At 39.6% G+C, this 19,268-nt stretch overlaps 5 protein-coding genes across 7 annotated transcripts; 3 read left to right on the top strand and 2 right to left on the bottom strand.

The window, feature by feature from the left end:
* The first annotated feature begins 2,438 nt into the window (after window positions 1-2,438).
* Window positions 2,439-3,793, top strand: LOC105836580 (flexible cuticle protein 12). Its single transcript, XM_012680700.3, has 2 exons — window positions 2,439-2,545; window positions 3,050-3,793. Exons 1-2 carry the CDS (start codon window positions 2,537-2,539, stop codon window positions 3,362-3,364), a joined length of 324 nt encoding a protein of 107 aa, XP_012536154.2. The 5' UTR covers window positions 2,439-2,536; the 3' UTR covers window positions 3,365-3,793.
* Window positions 3,794-5,682: 1,889 nt separating this feature from the next.
* Window positions 5,683-7,144, top strand: LOC105836579 (flexible cuticle protein 12). Its single transcript, XM_012680699.3, has 2 exons — window positions 5,683-5,742; window positions 6,265-7,144. The coding sequence occupies exons 1-2, from the start codon at window positions 5,734-5,736 to the stop codon at window positions 6,577-6,579; spliced, it is 324 nt and encodes a 107-aa protein (XP_012536153.3). The 5' UTR covers window positions 5,683-5,733; the 3' UTR covers window positions 6,580-7,144.
* A 1,780-nt stretch (window positions 7,145-8,924) lies between these two features.
* LOC105836574 (sodium-dependent phosphate transport protein 1, chloroplastic) lies at window positions 8,925-11,570 on the top strand. Its single transcript, XM_012680684.2, has 8 exons — window positions 8,925-9,116; window positions 9,202-9,361; window positions 9,456-9,568; window positions 9,655-9,786; window positions 10,174-10,381; window positions 10,463-10,607; window positions 10,689-10,803; window positions 10,901-11,570. Exons 1-8 carry the CDS (start codon window positions 8,925-8,927, stop codon window positions 11,054-11,056), a joined length of 1,221 nt encoding a protein of 406 aa, XP_012536138.1. The 3' UTR covers window positions 11,057-11,570.
* Window positions 11,571-11,716: 146 nt separating this feature from the next.
* Window positions 11,717-14,725, bottom strand: LOC105836573. The gene is made up of 2 exons (XM_028191417.1): window positions 13,002-14,725; window positions 11,717-12,894 (listed from the first exon to the last, which is right to left on the bottom strand). Exons 1-2 carry the CDS (start codon window positions 13,027-13,029, stop codon window positions 11,786-11,788), a joined length of 1,137 nt encoding a protein of 378 aa, XP_028047218.1. The 5' UTR covers window positions 13,030-14,725; the 3' UTR covers window positions 11,717-11,785.
* A 145-nt stretch (window positions 14,726-14,870) lies between these two features.
* On the bottom strand, window positions 14,871-19,016 carry LOC105836575 (transmembrane protein 53). Of its 3 annotated transcripts, none has more exons than XM_012680685.3 (5): window positions 18,555-19,016; window positions 17,891-18,098; window positions 17,240-17,392; window positions 16,896-17,006; window positions 14,871-16,651 (listed from the first exon to the last, which is right to left on the bottom strand). In XM_012680685.3, exons 1-5 carry the CDS (start codon window positions 18,767-18,769, stop codon window positions 16,376-16,378), a joined length of 963 nt encoding a protein of 320 aa, XP_012536139.1. In that variant the 5' UTR covers window positions 18,770-19,016; the 3' UTR covers window positions 14,871-16,375. The 3 variants fall into 3 exon arrangements, with proteins under 3 accessions (XP_012536139.1, XP_012536141.1, XP_012536140.1); XM_012680687.3 differs by having other exon boundaries at window positions 16,896-17,018; window positions 18,555-19,010; XM_012680686.3 differs by having other exon boundaries at window positions 16,389-16,677; window positions 16,896-17,018.
* Window positions 19,017-19,268: the final 252 nt, after the last annotated feature.

Raw genomic sequence — 19,268 nt, 5'->3', positions numbered from 1 at the left:
GTAAACCAACGTGCCGACTGACTAATTTGACTACAACGACTACCGGGTATTAATTGATAAAATAGCCCAGGGCGCTCGCATTGTGTATCATTAGCCGCGAACGTGTGCAATTATACGAGGCGGGGTGCATCCTCGATGCAACGTACAGCCGAGTTGTAACGATTACATACGCGTATGATATAACGCGATAATACGCGGCCTCCCGATCGCAGGAGGTATTAGAAAGTGCGATAGGATCTCCGCACGCGCGACGATAATATAATATAATGTCATATTATATAATATATAATGATACGCACGCGCGTGCATAATTGTCCAGTGTTTAGACAAGTTTACACAAAGGTAAAGAAAAAAAAAAAAAAAAAAAACGACGCGTCGTCGTCGCGCGGAGAAAGTGGACAGGTTCAAAAGGAAAAAAAAGAAACGAAAAGAAGAACCGATAACAGACATTTGACTTTCAAGCAATACGTAAAATAAGCGTACGGTCTTTTCTTTCGTAACTCTCGATCACTCTCCGTTGGTTAATGAAATAACGAACACGGTGCAAAACAACGCTGCCCCCGTCGAGGAATTACGTGGAGGAGCGGAGATTTTCTCGTGAAGGAGATCGAAGATTCTCGCCGACGATGATCGAAGGCGCGTGGCGTCGTTGACTTGTATCCTCCCACGAAGAGAGGATTACTCTCCATAACGCGTTCCCCTCTTCTTCTCCTCTGTCTCTCTCCCTCACTTTTTCTCTCTCTCTTTCTACGTCTCGATCATTAGCATAAGCCATTTGCTTATGTAACAGTACACTTTCTTTTCAAATCTCGGCCGGCGCGCATCATCCTCCTTCATTACCCGATGATATAATTCGTGTCAGACAATAAGGTCGTCCGTGTGCTACCGATCGAAGATTAAATACACGTGGAGGCTGGGATTTTGTTTTTATTTTCACCGGGAAAACTCTCCTGGCTATCACCGAGTTCGGCTGCCGTTATCGAATATCAATTACGATTTCCAAACGGAAGATATTCGAACGAACGTATTAACGACCAGAAAATTTTTACTACTAAAAATCGTGAAATACGATGAGAGTATCCTTTTGATATCGCAGTAAATTGCAGTCACGTTCGGCCACGTGGACGGCAATTCTCTGGGAGTGTCTTTCCAAACACCTCGCGACATTGACGACTGGAAAGAATCGTTTTTAGAATAGAGATCTTCCTTGGAAAGCTCCTCGCTAGTTCCGGGACTATATTTTGCATCAGAAACCCGTTTTCTTGAAACAAACAAAAAAAAAAGATGGAATTCGTCTCTTCTAACATCTGAATTTTTCAGACTTCCAAACGTGTCATTGGATTAGTGGGTTGCTGTATAGTTACGTAACAGTAGAGGTGTTTGTAAGTATTTTACGAGTAATGAATGTGATTATGTTTCTCAAGGCAATTTGAACAGATTCTAAAGTACATTTGTGCGTATTGTTCTATATTGTTAAAAATATATTTTTTAACGCAATTATTACTGTTCGTAGAGCGATATTAATTAACATATCAAACGTATTTATGTTCGTTTCTGATCAATCGTAGATATGATATGCAACATTAATTTATCAATCCAGAAAAAAATTTCATTTAATAATAATCCACGAGTCCGTTCGCTTGTAATCTCCTCTTAATTTTATTATTCGCTCAAATAAAAGCGTTCCGCTGATTGCGACGAATCGTAAACGTGTTGCAACAGAAGTCGCGCATGATGGATTATCGGCTTTGATCCGTAGAAAATTGAGTTAGTTGATCAAATACGTTAGAGGCTGCACACGTGCGCGTTAAAATCCAATAAGATGAGCCTGATGCTCGCATTGCGTAATGTAAAAACATAATACGAGCCCAATGTATTAAGATTTAACGAGAAAGGGGATTTACGCGTAACCTTTCGTGGGGCTTATCTCCCAAAGTGCATTTGAAATTGCTCTCTCGCGGATTAATCCGCGGACTATTAACGCTGGGAATTGCGACAGCAGCCAACCCGGACCGATGCGTTTCGACCAGAGCGCGTCTCGTATGTTTAAAAAAAAATAAAAAAAGAAGCGTATTATTGCGTGCCGCCGCGAATATCGAGAAAACGAGGATTCCGCAGCAAATTGACAATTAAACCTCACGCGGGTGGTACGTAAATTATCCGTCGGCGATGACCGAGGAAGGAATTGGAGTTACGATCCGTCGCGACCTGCTCAGGTGAAACCTGAGCGCCCTGAGCGCGTCCGTCCCTCGCATTCCAGCCCGACACACTCCTCGCGCGCAACACGAGGTTGTTGTGCCATCACCCGGCGGCCCGGTCGGCGGCCCCCGGTCGTTTAAGGATTTCGACACATTGGACACGAAAATTTTGGCAACGCCATCGTGAACGATGGTAGGGCGTAATTCACCATCGCACAATTCTGGCTATATATAATCGCCACTCGGCGCCGTACGTCGAATCAGTTTAGTGAGCCATCTCGAGCCTGTATCGTCACCCATACCCGCCGGGAAAGAAGAAGAAGAACCTGCCCGCAGCCATGAAGCTGGTGCGTGCTCTTCGAATATCGAATCTCAGTAACGGAGACGAGGAGAAAAAAAGAGTGTCCGCTCGCAGTGATCGGTTGCGAAACCTCTCGGGTTTTCGGCGAATCTCGCGGTGTGGTGACTCTCCTCTCGGGAACCCTTGCTCGTTCGGGATCTCAAGGATTACGAAACGGAATTTGCCGTCGCATTGTTAGGATCAAATCAGGACTATCAATTAGGGCCAAGATTTCCCAAAGAAAACGCTCAAAGTATCCTTAATACTAGAACGAGACGGTTATTGTCGTCATAGAAATTATCTTAGTCTCGCGTGAAGAAGTGTCTTCTTTCTCACGAGATTCGCGTGACTGACTAGAGACAAATAGAAAAACGGACCGCCGCCAGTTATAAGAAAAAAAACTTTTAAAATATATCGAGACGGACTCTTTTTTTTTTCTTTTAAACGATGACGAATTATTTAGTTACTTTGTATGACCAGCCATTTAGTTTCTTTACCTCCGTTACTTCAGATCGTCGTCTTCGCCGCCGTTGTCGCCGTCGTCCTCGCGGCACCCCCTCACGACTACAGCCAGACGGTCCTGGTAAAGGAGACGCCGCTGGACAACATCGGCCTCGACGGGTACCAGTACGGCTACGAGCTCTCCAGCGGCCAGGCCCATCAGGAGTCCGCTCAGCTGGTGAATGCCGGCAGCGAGAACGAGGCCCTCGTCGTCCGCGGTAGCTACTCCTACGTCGACCCGGACACCAACGTCAGGTACACCGTCAACTACGTCGCCGACGAGAACGGATTCCATCCCGAGGGAGCGCACCTGCCGTCCGTCTAAGCCCTAACGAGAGTCGTACCTGCAAATATTATTATCCACATTCTCGCACTTTCCATCTAATCTACGCTCGGAGAGAAGCTCAACCCTTTCGAGCTTTCAATCGCAACGATCATACACGTGACACACACACACACACATACATGACCTAGTTCTAAATAAATTGATCTTTACTTAATACTTCCTGTGTGAATAAATTATTCCTCAATTTCTCCATTTTTGACACGTTACTCCAATTTCACTGATGAATAAGTAGCATCCATTCAGCGAGATGAGAGTTTTAATCCTGAAGATTATAACGAATTCCAGAGCAAACACGCAATTTGAATGAATAATAATCGTTTGATTTCATTAATTTACTTTCAAGCCTTTAACGTATTAGACAAATAATCTGTAATAATCTGTTTTTTAATAAAAACAAAATCACGTGCACATAATGCTCAAATTTTATCCATTTATATCATATAATTTAGTGTCTAAATAGAATATATACAATGCTATTAGAATCAATTCCGACAATGAAATAATTTAAACGCGCTTGATATACATGCGCAATAATGTATTCTAATTATGTTTGCTTTCAATTATATCTTATTAGAGAATATACATTTGAATACATTTAAATACATTTAAAAACAAAGGAAAATAAGAGATAATAAAATTTATTAAAGATTTATAAATTTCTTGATTTATTCACCTGTCAAATTTGTTTTGTAATTTTTGATAAATAAATAAAACATTTAATTATTCTACATTTTAAATTTGCGTCATTAAATTGCCTTCACGATAACTACATAGTGTTTACTTTTGTTTGAATCATATATTTTTTATTATTTTGTGCAATATTTCATAATGTTCTCATGTATAGAAAATTTTATAAGCTCATAATATTAATAAAAAGTAATAATATAGTACGCTTCAATTAAAAGGATCTTAAAAAATATTTTACAAGTAAAAAAAGTTTACCGTTACATTTTTACAAAAGGAATAAAATGTATTATTTGTCAATATATTTAATATTGACAAATATATTTGTCAATATTAAAGTAATCATTGTATTAGAAAAAAATGCATTTTATGAATTTATTTCTCTTTCTACTTACACTTGTATAAAAACTTTTTGATTATATTAAATTAATGTTATCTCTTTTAATAATGTTCTATAAACGTATAACATAAATTTAGTTCTTCTAATATATTTTCAAGAAACACTCTGCAATAAGTCATTCATAAATCGATTAGATTATTAGGGCACCGAACTTCGAAAAACTTGTGTGTCGTCACATTTAACGACGATACATTTCGTAATAAAATGAAACAACGAAAAGATCCGAATAAATTAGCAAGTAGTTTCCCTTGATCGTATCGAAGGTTGAAATGTGTTATTTTTACGTTGCTATCATTTTCAAGGCTTTGACGAGTAGTGTTCCTTGAGGGCGGCTAGAAATCTCGTCACGGCAGCACAACGTGACGTTAAAGTGACGAGTGCCGATAATCAAATGTTAATTGTCGCTATTTTACAGACCAAGGTTACCTAAATTTATGGAAGTAAGGATTTGCAAAATTACGCTTCTATAAAGGTTACATCAATAATTAATGATTCCTCAAATTCCTCAAGTAGACTCTTAAAAAAAAATGGAATTCCCTCTGATTTACTCTTGAATTGCAAGAGAATTTTGTTAACAAACTTGGCGACTACTTCCGACATATACTTATGCTGTAATAATTTGTATTATTTTATTATTATTTATATATACATTTATATATATATATATATATATATATATATATATATATATATATAAAGGCATAATATAACTTAAAAAATATATTTAAATAAATTAATATTTAAACAGTTGTCGTAATAGTAAGTTACATCTATTAATTTTTTGTTAATATTAATTTTCACAAATTCTTAATGAGACCGTTCAATTCTCCTAAAATGGAACTATTAATGAGCCGAGACATAAATTTGTCAACATTTACATTTTTAATATATTGCATTCTATTATTAGTAATAAAAATTGTTTCATCAGATCAAATTAGAGAGAGATAAGAATTGCGAAATCTGTCTGTTACTATGATTATCGCGGACTAATTGGAAGAGTCGCGTAATAATCATTTTTTAAATTATGAAATTTCAGATCATTCAATTGCCGCGAAAAATTATTACGAAGATCTAAATCTGGACGACAATCGACATACGTGTTAACCAGCGACACGGCAAAGAAAGGTGAGAGGTGAATTAGCGTAGACCCAGTCAAATTTTGGCAGTAGGAGGACCACTATAAAATCTCGGCTTCGACTACGACTATACTCACATCAGTCTTCTACTTCGAACGAGAGTAGCTGTACGCGCCTTCATCTTCAATATGAAAACAGTGGGTATACTCGGGACTTCCCCGGAACTGCAATTCTAATTTACAACGAATCAATTCACGTTTTGTGCGGGCACGCGCGCGCGCGAAATTTATCGCGGACTAATTGGACGATTATTAAATCTGAACGTTCGTTATTGTCACTGGAGATGTGCAAACCATTCGAATGGAATACGAATCGAATTAAATCGAATCTCACCTCGAGATTTGACTACTATAACTTAAAAAACTTTAAAATAGACGGGACAGCTAATAGCAACTTTTAGTTACACGGGGTTAATTTGAAAAAATAAACGTAAAATTAGAACAATTCAAATAATTGGATTACTTAATTAACCCCGTGTAACTAAAAATTGCTATTAGCTATTCCGTCTGTTTTAAAGATTTTTATAGTTATAACCGTACCATTTTTCTTAAGAGTGTAATCGACACTATGAACAACTTCGATCGTGTTTATCAACATATTCGTGAATAACGAAAATTAAGATCATTATTAATCGACAAATTGACGATTTCCTCCCGCAGATCGTCGCCCTCTGCGCCCTCGTGGCCATCGCCCTCGCGGCACCCCCTCACGACTACAGCCAGACATCCCTGGTAAAGGAGACACCGCTGGACAACATCGGCCTCAACGGATACCAGTACGGCTACGAGCTCTCCAGTGGCCAGGCCCATCAGGAATCCGCCAAGCTGATAAACCCCGGCCAGGAGAACGAGGCCCTCGTCGTGCAGGGCAGCTTCACCTACGTCGACCCGGACACCAACGTCAGGTACACCGTCAACTACGTCGCCGACGAGAACGGATTCCACCCCGAGGGAGCGCATCTGCCGACCGTCTAAATTTACTTTGGCCACGGGCGAGATATTAAAGAAAAAACGACCAGCACTGGGATGAATTTTCATAATCGTCGAAATGGATCCAAAGAACAATTGACGAGCGCAGGGCATTCTCGACTGTTTCAACCATGCGACATAAATATCTGCATAAATAGTCTATAATAAATTCATTGTTGTTGTAAAGATACTGTGGATATACATACTTATTTATGACGCAACAATCGTATGTGTAGCTGCGAAGCTGCATTTTTTTCTAATTAATTATCATTCGCACGATTGATCGAACACGGACGATATCGATAGAAATAAAATTTCAGATAATAATCAAATATCGTTAAATTAATATTATGAGCTAGCCGTCAAAATTCCAGCCAATCTTTAATAATATTTCGCCGACAATGCGAAAAGCGATCATAAAGCGCCTCGCAACAGGTTTAATTGTATTTAGATTCCGCAGCTATGTTTGGAAAAAAAAAAAAATTCCTAGCAACACTGCAATTGCGTCTTTGTGCAATAGTCCTGTCGATCTCAGTTAATAAGAAATCTTATTAAAAAATTTAAAAAAAAACACGCGTATTATTCAATTTCTTCCTGTCAATTACGGTTCAAGAAACTTGATCGGGAATCCCTATTACATTCTTCGCACTTCCTTTTCTTCCTTTTCCTATATATGAAATTATTTATTTATTTATTTTAAAAAATATGAAATAGTATAAAAAAACTTGGCACAGACTTTTGCATAACGCATAAGAGAGTTAACCAATCAGGAATCCTTCATTTGTAGCCTGAGGAAGGAAATAAAGAACTCTTGATTGATTGATTGATTCTCTTGTGCATTATGCGTTATGCAAAAGTCCGTGCTCCCGTCCTGAGGAACGAGCTAGTCTTGCTAAATCTATCTGAATAATTAAAGGATTACTGCACAGCATCGACATTCTTGACTATCTTTGGAAATATCGGAACGTAATTAAATATTCATGAAATTCTTGAAATTATGTATAATTTTTACATTGCGATTCAAATTCTGCTAAAGTGCCTGCATAAGTAAAGAATTATTCAAACGTTACGTAATACATACTGATTAAAAAATATATATATATATATATATCAGCAATGATACTTGTGCTATCAAGAAGGTATATTTTTCTAAATTTGTTTATATTATATTCGTTAATGATTAATATTAATATTTCTTGCACACGTTTTTAGACGATTGGTGCTAAAACACCACGCAATTTTCAAGACATTTTAAGTCGTTAATATAATGTATTGATTTGATTCATTTGATCCCAGCACTTTAATGCACTTCAATTACCCTCCACAATTACCGTTTTTCATCTTCAGTTATTATTATTGAGAGTGCTTTGGCGATTGAATTAATACAATTGCGCCTATAAATAACAATAAATCATTTCTCCTAAATTAATATATCGATAATAAATAGAAACAGAATCTACATATATCTTTCTCGAAAGATTACGAAAATGATAGGTTTGCAAAAAATTCATAACTCTTCACTTAAAATTCCTTACTCACGCGCTGGCTGAGAACCAGATGTTTTATTGCGGAGACTTCTCGTTCCTCGTAGCAGAATTTCTCGGGGCTTCTCTCATCTCTTCTCCCTTTCTTTCCAATGTCTAAATTACACACTATCCGTTTCCTTTGAACTCGGAAAACGTAGCGTAGGTATTCACGGGAGAAAAAAAAACGGACCTAACCTTTTACAGACAAACGTGCATAATCATCAAGGAGGAGCGAAAACTGGACTGAAGTAAGCTGCGAATTCAAGTATTTAAATTCAGAGGGGCGAATTCTCGATATTAGGGGAGCACGGTGCGACAAGAGGTAAACGCGCCGGATCGTAGGGGTCCATCGAGCGCCATCTGTGGGTTTTCGACCGCGACGTCGTGTTGACAGTTGACACGTCCTCGTGTGCTTGTCGGTATTTGTGCTTTGTCGCGTCTTCGCCGCCGTAAGGATGTTTAATCGCGACTTTTAACATCGGTACGGGAATAAGAACCCGTGCGACTGTTCCCCCGATGATCCCGGTCGTTCCGCCGCTGCGCGCGAGCGGCGCGTCGTGGTAGAACGCGGCCGTCGTTCTATGACGGTACCGAGGTTAGGAATCCCCGTGCTCTCACCGCGAACACGCGTCGCCTGTGTGTATGCACGTCGGCCTCGTTCTCTCGCTCGTCTCGCAAACGCAAGAGGCAACGCGGCCTACGAGCGAGGAGGCGCAGCCCGACCTGACCAGGAACGCAACGGCAGGCCTATCGGACGACGCGATGACCGTTCGCGACCGCTGAACCGTTGTTGGCGTTGACGAACCGGTTCAGGGACCATAGGCAATGGCGAAATTTAGGATGCTGCCGCGTACCTCGCGCATCGTGGCCCTCTGCTCGGTCGCAAACTTCATAAACGCTGCGGACCGGGTCATTATGCCGATCGCGATCGTGCCGATGACCGACGAGTTCAAGTGGAACCTTTACTGGCAGGGATGGATACTGTCCGCCTTCGCTTTTGGATATTTCACTAGTCAGGTAGACGTACCTCTTCTGCCGTGTGTACGGTTGATGAAAATGTGACATCCTTATGTGTAACGTATTTCACTTTTTCCCCTTCAAGATCATTGGCGCAAGCACGGCGAGTCGCTTCGGCTGCAAGACGGTGCTCATGCTGGCAGTTTTGTTGTGGTCCATCAGCACGTTTATCACGCCGTTACTGGCACAGTCTGTACCACTGCTCATAATTTGTAGAGTGGTCCTAGGACTTGGAGAGGGATTAGGTGAGGATGAAGTAGAAGAGAAAGAAATGGAACGGCTGGAGCTGATGTGACAGTGCATCTTGAGTATAGGAGTTAATACATTAATTGTTTGCAGGCCTACCAGTAATATTTCACTTATTTGCACATAATGTTCCTGTGGAAGAAAGATCACGTGCTTTTGGCTACCTAGTGGCTGCTGGCTCTGTTGGCCAAGTAGTCGCATCTGTTGTAAGTTTTTCTATTCTCAACGTACATTAAATCACAATAAAAAATTTTAAACTCAAAATGTTAAACATTGTCTTTCCTTTTGTTAGATATGCCCACACTTGAAATGGCAAACTGGATTTTATCTGTTTGGAACAGTAGGTATTATATGGACTCTGCTTTGGTTGATGCTGTATCAGGAAACCAATTCTCAAGACGAGATACCATTATTTGTTCCTAAAGTAAATTTTCCTTAATTTGTCTTTATTACATCTAATTATTAGAGATGTGCGAATCAAGGATTTTTGACATTGAATCGAATTTTGTTTCATTTTTTTATTCAAAACTGAATTGTATCGAATTGTTGAAACGTAACGTTTAATTAACAATATAATTATGTTGACTTTTAATTTACAAATAATAAAATATTTTTATGTAAGAAAAGTAATATTGATTATATGATATAAAACCATTTTAAATATGATTTTATGATACATGTGATTTACGTTCAAAACTCTTAGATTAAAAAAATTTGGATTCAAACTAGAGATCAAAATTCAAATTAAATAATTTGCACATCTCTATTAATTATGCTTTTTAATTATGCTAATTTTATAATTGATTGATAGGTCACTCAGAACAGAAGCTTACGTTGGACCGAGTTTATTGCTCACTGGCCCCTATGGGCTTTGTATATAGCGCACTTTGCAATGAACTGGAGCAATTACATAATAATGCAGTGGTTACCGACTTATTTGGCAAGAAACTTGTCTGCGAACAAGGAGAGTATTAGTTTGACTGCTCTTCCTTATGTCGTTAATTCTCTTATTGGTATTGGTAAGTATATAATTATATACGTCTCTTATACAACTTTGTTTTAAATACTTATTTTTTTTTAATGTCTATTTTCTTTCACAGTTGCTGGTCATAGTGCTGATACTTTGATACAAAAAAGATGGTCTGTTCTCTCTGTTAGAAGATTAATGACAAATATAGGCCTAATAGGACCAGGTGCTTTTCTATTAGCTTTTTGTGCTGTAGATAATCTGCTTGCTGCAGTCATGTATGTACAATTACTACATTTTATTCTTGCGTTTTATATCGTTGAATTTTTTTTAGAGATATATAAATTATTATTTTATAGCTTTGTTTCGATATCCATGGGCCTGTGCGCGTGCAACTCTGCCGGACACTTGAGTAATCACGCGGATATAGCTCCAAATCATGCGGGAATTACCTTTGCAGTTTCGAATACAATTGTACGTATTTTTTTCTGTTTAAGCTAATATAAAACCGATCTCGCTGCAGAGTTACCTACATTTAATCTGTACGTTTTGTGTACGTCTTGATTTTTAGGCAACAGTACCTGGAATTCTCTGTGGACCATTGACAGCCGAATTAGTGACTGCCTCGCACGGTTGGTGGATGCCGGTTTTCGTGCTAGCGGCAGCAATTAATTTCACCGGGGCTATAATATACCAAAGCCATAGTTCGGCTCTTCCAGTGTTGTGATATGCTCTGTCTCTCATTCATCGATTATTTGAGGAGAAAGAAGTGATCAAGAAGTTGAGAACGATGCGAAGGCGCCTGTTTGCTCTGAAATTATTGTGAATGACTTTTCCAATGAGGTAGCTCTGAATGTTGACAAGACGTTGGTGCGATGCATTTGATCATACCGGCCAGTTGAAGACATATCATGATGCTTTATTTATATTTTAAATAAATTTTTAATATCCTCTTCAAAGCAGAGCAAAGCATGATTTTGACAGATAGTGCCATAACCAGATGAACATAACTGGAACTGGTTTGTACAAAAGCCAGTCGAGAAATGCAGGATGTTACATTTATGCGACTCATCGTACACCTTAATTTATACATGTATTGTATCACTCGAGAATTAGTGGAGAAACATTTTGTGATATGTTCTAATAAAAATTAAAAATTTTAGTTTACATGCGGTTAGAACACATAAACTGTATATTCTATAAAACTTAAGACTTTTACATAAAAGAAATTTTAACTTTCACATTTATATATTTTTTAAAGTTTAGAGTTTTAGCACACGAGAGGGAAAATCATCTATTCATCTATGCGTCGTGAGAACCAGGAAATACGAAAGACTTGCGAAATGATGAAATTGCAAACAATTTAAAATATAATGATCTAGAATTGTTTAAGAGAATAAAAAATATATTAATAACGTACATTACATCTGTCGTACAGCGAGTATTACAAAACAGATTACAAAGATAAGTCTTTTCTCAAGTATTCCGACTGCAGTATTTGCGACAGCGTGTCTTTCGATAAATTTTCATTTAATCCCAATTTAATAAAGGCGTTATCTTGATAATTTGTTACGCTCGACTGTCCGCGAGTATCGACAGATTTCGTATCAATCGCTTTCGTTGGTCGCGTATCGTTACATAATCCCGTGCACTCGAGGGCCTTATTATCACAAGTCTGTCTATTTTCTTGGATAGCATCAACGGACGTCGTACACGTGACGTTAGTTGCGATATTTGAGGAAAAGCGATCTTCATCGTAAACTTCCGAATCGTCGCTGTGTTTTTCGAAATTTTCGTACAACGCGTGCGATTCGATACCGTGACTCGCCAGGATATCCGCGATGTCATCCGCCGATGCTTCCACATCTTGGTATCGTGGACATCCATCTTTTTTTTCCTGGAAAAACTTGCGTGATGCATGAATATTATCGGCGTAACGTTGCAGATATTCCTCGATAGACGATTTGATCCTCGCCCTTGTCTTATTGCTACTGTCTGCAACCGTTGGCTTCATTATAATCGTAACGTCTTCCTTTTTATTACTAGTATTCGCAATTGCATGGACTGATCCGACGTCATTGGTGAGATCATTATCGTGCGGTTTAACGTGTACAGATCGCCTTTTCGCGCTATATTTCGACGACGGGAGATTCTTGTGCGGTTGTTCATCTTCCGCAGCATCGTTGAATCGTATCCGCGCTACGTTCCTATCAATTATTTCGCTATCGACGTTTGCCAGATGAGAGACCACCGATTTCGCCTTCGCCTTTCTATCGGGAAAGATTGCGCTTCTTATAATTTCAGCCTCCTCCTGTAAACTCGGCTTTCTATGCATTCCGAGAACGTTGGTCGCGCTTTTGTGCAAGTAATAATTCGCCTTGGGATTTATGTAACTCTTTTGAACTCTGTCTACCTCAGACGTCATCCTCTTCAGTATTTCGTACAATTTTTTCGTACGGGCATTGTCGATGCGGTCCTTGCCCTTCGTCCAGTCTTTCTCCCCTCGTAACGCTTGCCACGCAGACTTCACGTTCTCCACCTCGTGATCTGTATCTCCTTGCTCATCTAAAGCACGATTGATATCAATTTATTATAATTTAATATTGTAAATGTACAAGTGGTAGGAAAGATTTTTTTTAAATAAGTCACTTGGTAAAGACATGGAAACTCACACTCTTTGTCAACTTGTTCATTTGGCATGCTTGTCGAATCCTCTTTGCGAAGTACCGGTAGACACGTATTTTTCGTTGAAGAACTCGCTACATTTGAATCGACTATTGCGAAATCGATACGCGAATTCAATTCCGGCAGGATAGCGGGCGCTTTTCGTTTCACGAGGTTCACATGACTTGACTTGGATTTGACAACTGATATCGTATCTACGTATAATTAATGAATATTAACATGCACGAAAAATATATCTTTGGAATAGTTGAACATTTCTTATTGATTAACGTTAAAGTATTTTCGTCATTTCTGTCGATTATGCAAGTCTTAAAAATTCAAATAATCAGTACAATGCAAAGAGGTGTAACGTTTTGAATGTTTCAATTAATTCCACACCTGTCTCAGAATAGGGCAATGGTTGTTCAGAGTTATTCTTACGCCACAAATCAGTCTGTGACATTAATGGACGTGACTGTGAATTAGTGACATTGACGAACGGATTAAATTCATAGACGAAATTGCTCGTCGCTGGAATTCTTTTTACGGCTGTTGCTTGTAATTTTTTCCCCTGCTTCGTTATGTTTTCCGCTATCTATCTCGGAAAAATATTAGCAATTAACATGAATAATTTTGTATGAAATTTGAGCAGCATTTTTGGAATAAATCAGAAGAGATTTCATTATAACAATCACAAGTAACGAAGCGACATTAAAGAACGATGTACTGACGTCTATTTTGGTTTAAATGTCACTACATCGTTATCATTCTGCTACTTAAAATGCAAATCATATTTTTAGCGATTAGATATCACTCATACAATTTAGATCTGAATGCATTTGAATAAATTTTTAAATGAAGAAGAAACGTACAATATCGCGCTTTACTTTAGCTCCCATGATATCTTTGTTTGGTTTTGCTTTAGTTTTCGAACCATCAACTTGTAATTTTCGGTTGCCGTTCAATTTATTAAGATTGCTCCTTTGATCGCCGTGCGCTTTCGGATCCCGTAACAATTTCTCGCCATTGACTTTAGTAAAACGTGTTCTGTATAAATGAAAGATTTTTAGATACACAAAAATATGCAAGAGTAAAAAAATACATTTTACTTTGCATAAATATCCATGCAAGTATATTTTTCTGAGCACCGCTTATTTCCATTCTTGTCTAACAGGAAATCATCTAAATCAGCTGTTTCTTTGGTTTTCCTTGGATCGTACGATTTTTTTGTAATACTGAAAATTAATTCGTGTCAGATGTAATTGTGCACATGTTTAAACGCGTACAATCTCTTTCGCCTACTTCGTTCCGGAGAGAACGCCGATTAATTTGCCTTTCGATTTGATCACGGGCTCTGGCAGTGCCTTTTCCTGTTCTTCCCGTTCTGTCTTTCCCAGAAAAACAGACAGGGCGTTAATTCTATTATACTCCTCACAATTTTGTGCCTTGATGCGAACAGTGCTTAGATTCGTCGCGGCGAAGAAGGATAACACATAACGAGAATACGAAACAGATTCGAGACTTTAATCTCCGTTGTTTTGAACAATCGGTGCGGTCTTTTTAAATTTTCCTTTTCAAATGATGTATTTCTCAAAACTATGTGGCCTGTATTCTAGGCAGATTAAAACTATATGTATCAGATAATACTGTATATTTTTGTATGTGTATATGTATATTTTTAGCAAATATTAAAACCCCAAGCAACGCTTAGAAGAAAACGAGTGAATTATATGTGACAATAATAACCTTTCTAACTTCATGTTTGACTGTAAAAATACATCAGAATCGATATCCGATTTAATAAAAGAAAAACACAAATATCACAAAGCAAATTCGGATATACGTTCATTCGTTTTAAATTAAAAAGGCTTTGCAGCTTTATTTATCAGTCTTTATTCGTATAACTAATCGACAGATCAAAATATATTTATATTATTTTTTAAATATATATATATATATGTAAAGAGATGTTAACGATACAGAGCTATACGCTCGAGCGCCGAGCGTTCTCGAAAGTTTATCACTGGTATAATTCGAGACACAAGGAGAAACCTGCGCTTTTTTTCGAATTGATATTAAATGCCATGTATTATCATCGTAAGTTGCGTAAGCTAAATCAAGTCCAGCTTGATTCTTTTGTGCGGTTTTTTAATTCCGCTGCGTAGGAAGGAGCACGAGCGTAAAGCGGTTAAAACATTTCGTTACGATTTTCTATCAAACGCATCCACCTTATCTTAAAAAAACAATTCTTAGTCCTCGACGCCGTCGAGGTCATCGTCACGAAGAACTCGCAGAACCAACAAGTCAATCCACATTGTTGTACAAAGGATGCACATATATGGAGGCATTCGCGTCTATGAGCTTGCGAGCTTCTAGAACTGTAGTCACTCGGACACGCAGTGGCGGAAGAAATAACGAAAGAATAATGAAGGAAGAATCAAGCTGAGACGAAGATAACGTAAAGGAGAAAGAGAGAGAAAGAGAGAGAGAGAGGGAGAGGATGATATCGGTTTCATCGTTCTTTCGCCATTCTGACGAAAATTATTATTTTGATAAGGCTCACGATGCCGCAAACAGTGTACATAAATAATTTTTAAATCTTAATTCCGATCCATTGAGAATTACATCGGATGCAACAGTAATAATGCGAATCTTTAAAACTCTTTGTACTTCATACTTTAGGTTTATGCAAATATTCATTGAAATTTATCGTTGAAGTACATTTAATTTGGAATTAAATTCTCTTACGCCACTGTGTGTCTTTTCTCTTACTCGAGTTATAAAAAAGCCATACTTTTTAAATTTAAATAACTCGTGAAATAATTTATTTTTTATATAAAAGAGCTCTGTATTCATTAACGAATGTAGCACCGTTTCCAGCATCTCGGACATCGCCTCTTTACATCGTAAAACTAATGAATTAAAGGAATCGCAGATAAATTCATTTTGCGAAATTTTTTGATCTCCTTCGAAATTAAAAATTATCCCACAACATTCTTAAATTCTCTTCCTTTATGTCGCAAACATTTTTTTGTTTGCTCGCTTTGACTCCAATAAAGAAATCGATTAATCTAATTATACAATTCTTCCGTCTTTTGAAATCGCAATGAATAGACGAGAGTACAAAGAAACGACAAGAAGAAAAAAATTCAATTCAAAGAACCAGTTTCCAATTACTTGGAAATTGAAGTGAGATCATAAACTACGCAAAACGGATTCCACACGTTTCCCTTCGCATCTACCTCTTTCCATGTAAACTTTTTAATCTATATGAAGTATAGACGCAATAATTAATCATTGATCCTCTCTCCCTTTACACCTGGCCGCGCGCGGGTTCTTCAGCAGGCGACATATTCTACCTATTAGCGGATCTTCCGGATTATTAGTTCTGCTGCTTGCTGGCCTCGTGAGGCAGCACGACGCGCTTGGTGAGACCCGGTGGCGAGTCGTAGTCCTGATCGTCGCCGTGGTCCAGGGACGACATCAGGCTCCTCGACGGACTAGGTGAGATCAAACATTCGTGGATGAAGCTGCACACAGTGTTCACGTAGACGTCGCGATAGGTCGTGTAGTGCTTGACGTGCGGCGAGTTGGTGAACAGGACGAGCTGGACCCGCACACCCCGCTCGGCCCGCCGACTAGCAAATTTTTCGACGTCCTGACGATAGACAGAGATTCAGGAATCTTGTAAAAAGATTTTTGTCATTGTAGCTTGGAATATTAATAATAATACTTAATTACCAATCTACATAAGTAAAAACAAAGTTTTTACGTAACCTTTTTTTCTATTATGGCTCTTCTTTTTTTTTTCTTTTCATTGAAAGGCTTTGAATTTCACGATTTCAATTTTTGAAAAATCCGACTCGTTAGTGCGGGATTAGCGGAAAAATGAATGAACTCACAGATGCGGGGATCAAAGTGTCGCTGTTGGAATACAGGAACAGCTGAGGCCAGGAATAGGCTTCCTCGGCAAGGGCGATCGGGTTCGTTTCAATGGGCGTTCTGCTGAAAGCCTGCGCAATTACCTGACGATCATAAATCGACATATAAACTGTGCCAGCGTCGGTACAGCTTTGAAATGATCCGATCTATGGACATGATATGGATCGCCGCCCTGACAAACATATGTTGCGATGAGATCGTGATACGATAATTAATGGAGATTACGATCGTTTCATGCTTGCTATTAAATGTGATAATGAGACAATGAGAGTCACAGAGTGGTCCATCATGCCGTTTCATTTACCTCGAAGAACCAGAGCACAGAGAGGAAGAACGTGATAACGAACGACATCGGCAGGTTCGTGAGGGGGTGGCCGCCGATAATCGCGCTGATCGCCTTGAAAAGCGCCGTTAATCTCCTCTCGCCGGGCGCGCTGTCAAATATCACTCCCCTGACCTGCGAGTTCAGAAATATTCATATATAGAAACAAATTTAAAAAATGTAAAATTAAAATTTTGCCGAGTAGATACATTCTTAAATGCGCTACAATTCATATCGTATTGATTTCAGGAATATAGAATATTTTTTGTAATTTTACACACTGTCTATATTTCAATATATTTTTTATACATGGAAAGGGGATTTAAAAACTTAGCTAGATTTAGATTTGAAAATCATTTTGTCGGACGATCAAAATGAACTTATTCAAGTATGATGAGCATTGCTAAAAAAAAAACTAGGATTCTAGCAACCAGTTTAAACGACCTGCATAATTATTTTAGGGATCCAACGAATTTATTTTCAAATCTGAATCCGGCTAAATTTCTGGATACTTCAAATTATTTATTTCTTTTTTTTTCTTATGGCTAGAGTTATAAATGAAATTCTATTCCAAGTCTTGCTTCTCAAATCAAGTCTATTTATAGACGATTTGTATTCGCGTTATGTGTATACCTTAAACGGCGTGTTGGCCCTCTGCATCGCGAGGCTGATGTGCTGATACAGAAACGCGCCGCCGTTGCTGAAGACGTGGAAGAATATCGGGTGCTCGTCCAGCCGCTTGTCGGTGATCACCTGGAGCAGCCGCTTGCCGATATAAGGCATCTTGTCCCGGCGCCAGAACAGGCACTCCACCGGCGCCGTGTAACGCAGCGTGATGCAACTGCAAGGGGAGCGAAGGGGAGAAGGGGAGAAATGCAAAACGTGGGGGATTAATGATCACATCGGGTGGGAATCGATTGCGTTTCGAGCGCGACAAATTGCAGAAATAAAAACACCGTTGGGAGACTTTACGTACTTCTTGTTTTACCTCCCAATAAATACCCATCTCTGCATTTTGCGCGCGGCACGTAGAGTTAGAAATAGAATCCCGTTCCGAATTCCGTCGTGCGTTAATTAGGATAGCGCGGGGATTCCCCCGCGAAATCATTCTACGCCATTTATGAAACGCATACCCGGCGCGCACGCGAAAGCGGTTGGGAAACCAACGTGCGGCGTTTCCGAACACGAAGAGGGTCGTCTCCGATCTCCTCCGGGAATTAAACGCGCGTTTATCGCTTCTCCCCCCCCTCTCCCCCTCCCGATCGGTCTCGCACGAGATCGGCGGCTTGGGGAATACCTCTTCTCCTCGTAGATCGAGCTGTACTTGGCCAGGTATCGGTCCTGACAGCCGGCCCATCCTAGCAGGATCACGACCGGCCGCTTGTCCTCCTCGTACACGAACACGAACTCCTCCCGTTGATCCTGCCCGGTCGCGGTCAACGTCGGATCCTTTGGGGACGGCGGGAACGACGGGTACATGATGTAATAATCCAGCTCGTCCTGGTCGCTCATCTTGCCCGAGTGCCGTTACCTCCTGCTCACGAGGACGAAAAGGGGGACGAGGAGAGGGACAGGAAGAGGGAGGAGTGAGCGAGAGCGAGAGAGGAAGAGAAAGGACGGAGGACGAAGATCGTCGGGGGTGTGAGGTAGTGCGCCGGGCATGAACTAGCCTCACCGGGAGGGCGAAGCTTCTCTCTACTCGGCTTAAGCCCCGAGCTTGCGTCGTTCGAAACGCGCGAACGCGAGGAGGATCGATATGCCGTGGGGGAAGGTTACAGGAGCTGGGTATAGGTCGACGACGAGGACGGCACGGCGCACATGCGGAAGCGCGTACGCAACAGCGCGGGGACTGTCAACTGTCACACCTTCGGATTCGCGGGAAATAAAGATATTCAGTTTTTTTTTATTTGCCAACACGTATTATTCTCATAACGAGAGATGGAAATAATGCATTCTATATTTGGAAAAATTAACGTAAGTCTGCAGTTTCTCTTTAATTTGCGGCACAGTT

The sequence above is a fragment of the Monomorium pharaonis genome, chromosome 7 (assembly GCF_013373865.1).
Source record: "Monomorium pharaonis isolate MP-MQ-018 chromosome 7, ASM1337386v2, whole genome shotgun sequence".
Classification (NCBI taxonomy): domain Eukaryota; kingdom Metazoa; phylum Arthropoda; class Insecta; order Hymenoptera; family Formicidae; genus Monomorium; species Monomorium pharaonis.
The sequence above is the reverse complement of the archived record's forward strand: the minus strand, read 5'-3'. Positions and strand labels throughout refer to the sequence as shown.

Coding starts and splice junctions, on each gene's coding strand:
- LOC105836575 (XM_012680687.3), bottom strand. CDS start 18,769: ATGAGCGACCAGGACGAGCTGGATTATTACATCATGTACCCGTCGTTC. Junction 17,019..17,239: donor CTGTGCTCTGGTTCTTCGAG/GTAAATGAAACG, acceptor TATGATCGTCAG/GTAATTGCGCAGGCTTTCAG. Junction 16,652..16,895: donor ACACTTTGATCCCCGCATCT/GTGAGTTCATTC, acceptor GTCTATCGTCAG/GACGTCGAAAAATTTGCTAG.
- LOC105836573 (XM_028191417.1), bottom strand. CDS start 13,029: ATGCCAAATGAACAAGTTGACAAAGAGT. Junction 12,895..13,001: donor TGAACAAGTTGACAAAGAGT/GTGAGTTTCCAT, acceptor ATCGTGCTTTAG/ATGAGCAAGGAGATACAGAT.
- LOC105836574 (XM_012680684.2), top strand. CDS start 8,925: ATGGCGAAATTTAGGATGCTGCCGCGTACCTCGCGCATCGTGGCCCTC. Junction 9,362..9,455: donor AGGACTTGGAGAGGGATTAG/GTGAGGATGAAG, acceptor AATTGTTTGCAG/GCCTACCAGTAATATTTCAC. Junction 9,569..9,654: donor GCCAAGTAGTCGCATCTGTT/GTAAGTTTTTCT, acceptor TCCTTTTGTTAG/ATATGCCCACACTTGAAATG.